Source organism: Triturus cristatus, chromosome 4_1 (genome assembly GCF_964204655.1).
Source record: "Triturus cristatus chromosome 4_1, aTriCri1.1, whole genome shotgun sequence".
NCBI lineage: Eukaryota > Metazoa > Chordata > Amphibia > Caudata > Salamandridae > Triturus > Triturus cristatus.
The window spans coordinates 1093326867-1093333559 of record NC_140585.1 but is presented as its reverse complement, the minus strand read 5'-3'; the positions used below and the strand labels follow the sequence as shown (position 1 = coordinate 1093333559).

The 6693-nt window shown below is 38.3% G+C and overlaps 1 protein-coding gene across 1 annotated transcript in view; it reads right to left on the bottom strand.

Moving 5' to 3' along the window:
- Positions 1-597: 597 nt before the first annotated feature.
- The window catches only part of LOC146856068 (uncharacterized), an 87380-nt gene continuing 81284 nt past the window's right edge, over positions 598-6693 (bottom strand). The window contains exons 6-7 of the mRNA XM_085654084.1: positions 1062-1151; positions 598-957 (exon numbers count right to left, since the gene is read on the bottom strand). Coding sequence (XP_085510210.1) covers positions 716-957; positions 1062-1151 — 332 coding nt within the window. The 3' untranslated portion in view covers positions 598-715. The remainder of the gene's footprint in view (positions 958-1061; positions 1152-6693) is intronic.

The window sequence follows — 6693 nt, the reverse complement described above, 5'->3', positions numbered from 1 at the left end:
TACGGGGTCTCTTTCAATTCCCAAGTTATAAAGCAGCCATTCTGATGTAAAGATGGATTGTTTTAAAAAGACTGATAGAACGATTAATATGAAAGTTTGAGATGACTTTTTAGAGAAAGAAGATTGTATTCTTAAAGACACCTTATTGATGTGATATAATATAACCATATGTAAGGCAAACACAGTTTTGGTAAATTAGAAAAGGACACAGACTTCCATGCTCCAGATTCCACTAGTAGTACCAAGCCAACCACGGAGTAGAACTGACCAGATGGATGATCATTCATTATTCGTAAATGTTTCTCGTGTGGATACCTTGGATATGTGTGGCATGACTCCTGCTCTGAAGGGCCATGGTATGGTACTCCTGTAAAAAAGAGGCTGCATGCTTATAAGAGAGGAGCATAAATACTGGGACGCACTAACAGAACAATCAGGCCAAAAAAAAGAACTAGTATACTATCCTAACATTGCTGTATTTATCAATATTGGCTGTTATTAAGTGCTTTGCTTGCATTATATATCAACTAACATACTTTGAGTAACTGAGCAGCAGAATGAGAAATTCACATCAAATCATGACATCCAACAAGTGAGTAAATCAAGTCTGAGGCCTTTAATGAGGACTTTTGCACTTAGACCAGAACACACAACCTTTTTCAAGTGTAAATAACAAGTTAATGAGCTAGCAGGTTAAAGATGGTTGTAAAATCATTTAAATACATATATGACTCAGTTCTTCAGGTGAGATATTGCCTCCTGTTAGCAAAACTACCACTGTTTTCCCAGTTATGTCAGGTATTTTATTTTTTAATACCGCGGCATATGCTGCTGCCCCAGACGGTTCAACAACGAATCCTGCCCGATACAGAAGTGACACCCCCTCTACTATTTCCTCATCGGAGACAAGTATCACCTCTTCTACATGCTCCTTGCAGATTCTAAATGTGTTGGTGCCTAAGAAGAAAAGAAAAACAGGTCATGCCACGTGGAATTGAGAAAGGAGTGCAAATCTTATTTTGTTGTTATTCCATTGGCTTGAGTGGTGCAAGTGATCTTACCTGCAAATGGCGGGGCTAATCCTGCTGCAATGCTTTTTGCATCCATGGATGCAGGATTCCCATCCATAAAACTTCTATACATGGTGCAAGCTGTAGAAAAGAAAAGAAAATATGAACACTCAGCTTTTTTTAGTGGAACCAGTTCACATGAATGTGGTGAGTCAGATAAGCACAATGGTCTTACTAAGTATTTCAACTGTGTATCTATTTGGGATATGATTGCGTATACTCACTGGCTAAGTGATATAGGGGTCTTCAATGGTGTCACCACTAATTTGGAGAATTCCAATGTCATTTTAGATCTATCTTCCCAATGTTTACAGATTATTTGCAGATGAAAAATCATTGAATATGGAAGGTACTGCAGTGGACGACCTATGGAGTAGTGGGTGCGGCAGTAACCACTGATCAAGCTTTATTGAGCCAGCAAGATACCACCTTGGAATGCAAATAAATTGTGCAAAGTATTTTATAGCAGGACAGGACATTCAACTTTTTGGCAGATATGGATAACTTGGTGTTTGACGGATGAGATAAGTGGGAGAGGCAAGGGACAGATAGTTGATTTAAAAGGCAGTTGATTTCAGAGCATGGAATTCCGCTATATTTGGAAGAATCTGCTGGACCAAAGACCGTGTCAGTTGAAAGAAAAGGAAATACACTTTCCCTCTTGTGACTGCATTCTCAGTACAGTACATTGGGAAGTAGAGTGAGTGACCTTCTACTTTTCTTTTTGCTACTCTGCATTTTCATTTTCATCATGCACCAGTTTCCGCTGAAAAAGCAGCAAGTATTTTGTATAACCTCAAACACATCTTAGAGGTGCACAACATCTTAGGAGTTAGATTGCTATACTTTCATACAAAGCAAAGCTCTCAGTACTTATATCAATTATTTCATTTAGGCTACTGTTGAAGATGTTCATTCAGTAAGCTAGCGATGACCTCACAATTCACTTTTACAATCAAAGCAGCTATATTTTCTTTCATTAATTATTTGTTTTAGGACAGAGGACAACACAGGTATTGATTGAATCATTCCAGAAACTAATTAGTAGTACATTTCTATTGTAAATAATGAATCCTCTTGGAAAACATATTTGCATCATAGTTCAGACCTGTGGGCAACATTGTTGACTTTCGCATGATCCATTTAATTCTGAATTTTGTTTAGGAATCTCTCTGATAAACGTATTATTGTTTGTGTTACTTTTCACTAGTATAGCATAGTTCTGAGTAGTAGTACATGATGTCATTTACTCAGAATTTTGCAGTTATTCGCACAGCTGCCTACACCCAAAACGTGGTAAATAGTGCCTGAACATACTGAATCTGGTGTCAATGTATATGTTCTAATAAAAAGTATTTTTATATGTACCATTGCTGCTCTAATGGATGGTAGATTAATGCAATGATGTATGTTTAACCAATGGGGGTGAGGTTGAGATGCAAGTGTAAAACATTTACCAAATTTGAGTAATTGCTATGCAAGAGAAGGTAATGGTGGAGCTCATAAAGCTTAGCAGACTGGTAAAAAAAGTGCTTGGGATTCGGTCTAAAGTTACTCATTGCCACGTATTTTTAATTTAATAAATACACAAATATTTTATGAATACACTACACTGTTTGAACACTCTGTTTAATGTCTGCCTCCCTTTAACACACAATTCATTCTATATCTTTTTGAAGTATCAGTTATTTTACCACAGATTTGTGGAGCCTCTGCAAATTCATGACAGCATGTCATTCAAAAACAGCTGGACCGTGAATTCCAAAGGAGATTTGATGTCCATTTTAAATCGAGATATATATATATTCACTGAAAAAAACCACAGGTTTCAGGGACGTTATAGTTAGTTGGACATTTCACTCATACAAAACCAGAGAAATCCGGCCGTTATAGTTAGTTAAGCTAACTATAACTTGTGCCCCCGCAATGCACTGCTGATGACCAGAACATGGTCAGTGACATCGCTGATGACATCTCAAATGACATCACTGATGACATTATCCAGTGACTGTGTGTTTCTGTAAAGTTTAAATATTATATATATATTATCTACTGGCGGTCGCCAGTAGATAGTTATAGTTAGGACCGTGTTTCCATAGGAAATCTCAAAATTCTATTTTGAATATCTTTGGCACCGGTTGACAAATCCTCGCAAAATTTTCAGAACTAATGGGGCGCTCCGCTCAGCTCCTACCCTGAAAGTCTCAGGGGGATTCGTCAAGCGGGGGCCGAGAAAAAAGGGGGGTCCCATAACGCGTTTTCCCCATGCATTTTCCCATAGGACCTTTAGTCGAAGGTACAGCCCGAACGGCTGAACAGAATTGAAATTTGGCAAAGAGGTAGTCCTCAGGTCAGGGATGTGCCTTTTGCATATATGGAGTCAATCTGTTCAGTAGTTCCTGAGAAAATTGCAGTTAAAAGTACAATAACGTGCGCGAGCGTAATTCTGATTGGTGGTTACATGTCAGTCAACGTTCGAATCGGTCGAAATCAGGAAGTGTCGGCCGCCATTTTGTTTGTTTTGAGTGCGAGAGTGAAAAAGGAAGGTGGCGAACGTGAAAAGGGGGCAGGGCAGAGAGTTCCTGACCCCCTAGCCTTTGTCAAGGGGTCCCTGTAGGACCCCGAAGGCAGAAAAAACCATTTAAATTTTTTTTTAAAAAATCGCAGGGTGCGCGCACCGTGCGCACACCATGCGCGCACGGTGTAAAAACCATTAAAAAATAAGTAGTTTATTGTAAAATAAATATATAAAAAATATAATAATACATACATAAATAACATTTAAAAAACCGTACAAATTCACTGAAAAAACCATAGGTTTCACACACGTTATAGTTAGGAATTAGCATTTAAAAAACCTTGCAAATTCACTTAAAAAACCATAGGTTTCACACATGTTATAGTTAGGTGGACATTTCACTCGTAAAAAACCAATGAAATTCCCCCGTTATAGTTAGTTCAGATGACTATAACTCGCGCGACCGCCACTCTATCACAAGGATGATGTCATCAGTGATGCCACTGACCATGTCATGAGTGATGTAATATGTGACGTCATGAGCAGTGGATTGCGGGCGCGCGAGTTATAGTTATCTTAACTAACTATAACGGGGGAATTTCATTGGTTTTTTATGAGTGAAATGTCCACCTAACTATAACATGTGTGAAACCTATGGGTTTTTAAGTGAATATATATATATATATATGTATATATATATATATATATATATAAATATATGATCTACTGGCGGTCGCCAGTAGATAGTTATAGTTAGGACCGAGTTCCCATAGGAAATCTGAAAATTCTATTTTGAATAACTTTGGCGCCGGTTGACTTATGTTCGTGACATTCTCAAAACTAATGGGGCGCTCCGCTCAGCTCCTACCCTGAAAGTCTCGGGGTGATTCGTCAAGCGGGGGCTGAGAAAAAAGGGGGGTCCCAAAACGCGTTTTCCCCATGCATTTTCCCATAGGACCTTTAGTCGAAGGTACAGCCCGAACGGCTGAACAGAATTACTTGAAATTTGGCAAAGAGGTAGTCCTCAGGTCAGGCATGTGCCTTTTGCATATATGGTGTAAATCCGTTCAGTAGTTCCTGAGAAAATCAAAAGTAAAATCATATACATATCTGGGCGGAGCCTAACCACACATCTCATTGTGAGATCTGATTGGCTGTCAGCACTTCATCCAAGAAGTGTTGGCAGCCATCTTGGGACCAATATACATGATAGCACCTCATTAAAAAGCATTGCAGTTAATAGAAGGTTTTAAGACTTTAGTTACATTATAAATCATTTGGTGATGGTACCATACTCATTTTAGGAATTGTGGTGTGTTCTAAGGTGATTTTACCATGTGAAAAAGCCTTCTGCTGTGATATCATGAATCATGTTTGAGAGAAAACTATATTCTCATGCTTTTCCCACAGAGGTTTGGAAGGTGATCTATAAGCTAAACTGAGAGCATATGTTCTGTAATTTCACATTATCTTTCTCAGTCATGTGAGAATGAAGTCTGACATTCTCAGTAAAACATGTACATCCAACAAGGGCAGAGACTGTCAGTTGATTCCTTTGTGTTCTACTGCAGCTTCCCAGAGTGTTCCAAAAAACAGCTAGAGCGCTAACAGTCTTACTTATGACAAAGGTATGGCACACCTGAAGCCATCTTGATTGGAATAAAGTGGTAACATTTAAAACATTTAATTTAAAAAGGAACAAAATGAGAGGGTTCATTTTGCCATAGAATGTATGATTAGTGCTGCAGAAAGAAAAATTAGGGCACATTTTGAGTGACTTCTCAAATCCACTTCTATTTCATTAAAGAATTCTGACATGCAGACTGAAACATGCACTTTCAATACCAGCAGCAGATTTCCCTGGTGAGCAGTAGCTTTACTACAGTGATCTAATGAGCAACTAGAGTGCTAACGTTCTGAATTTATGGCAAATGTGTGACACATCTGAATGCCTTCTTCATTGAATCAAAGTAAAAAACTGACAGTATGCCTACTGAGGAGACTGCAGTAAATGAGGAAATTAGGAAACTTCATAACAAGTCTCCCAAGATGGCCACCAGAGACAAAAGAGCCCAAATGTAGCACAAATATCACCGAGATGTAGCCCAACTATAGCCCAATGACAGAAATCCCAGAGTGTTTTAAAGAACAACTAGAGCGCTAACAGTCTTACTTATGACAAAGGTATGGCACACCTGAAGCCATCTTGATTGGAATAAAGTGGTAACATTTAAAACATTTAATTTGCAAAGGAACAGAATGAGGGGGTTCATTTTGCCATAGAAATTATGATTAGTGCTGCAGAAAGAAAACTTAGGGCACATTTTGACTTCTCAAATCCTCTTCTATTTCATTAAAAATTTCTGACATGCAGACTGAAACATGCACTTTGAATACCAGCAGCAGACTTCCCTGGTGAGCAGTAGCTTTGCTACAGTGATCTAATGAGGAACTAGAGTGCTACCATTCAGAATTTATGGCAAATGTGTCACATCTGAATGCCTTCTTGATGGAACCAAAGTAAACAAGCATTGAAAATGCAATAGGTCTCGCCCTCGTTTAAGTTAAAGCAATTCTGTTTGTAATTAGGTGGCTTTTTAGCTTTGCTTTTATTAGTGTTTTTCAAAATTTCATGTACATAACATGCATATATGTATATGTATGCATGCATTTATATTTGTATTTATATAGATATGCAGATTATATATATGTTTATATATGTTTGTATATATATATATATACACATACATATATATAAATGCATATGCATATATGTGCATATGTGTGCGTGTAGAGAGAGGTAGAGAGAGGTAGAGAGGTAGAGGTATAGAGGTAGAGACGTAGAGGTAGAGGTAGAGAGGTAGAGAGTAGTAGAGAGAGAGGTAGAGAAAGGTAGAGAGGTAGAGAGTAGAGGATGAGTAATAGAGAGTAGAGAGAGAGTAGTAGAGAGAGTCGCAGAGAGTGAGTAGGAGAGAGTAGTAGAGTGAGTAGTAGAGAGTAGTAGAGAGTGAGAAGTAGAGAGTAGTAGAGAGTAGTAGAGAGGGAGTAGTAGAGGGAGTAGTAGAGAGTAGTAGAGAGTGAGTAGTAGAGAGTGAGTAGTAGAGA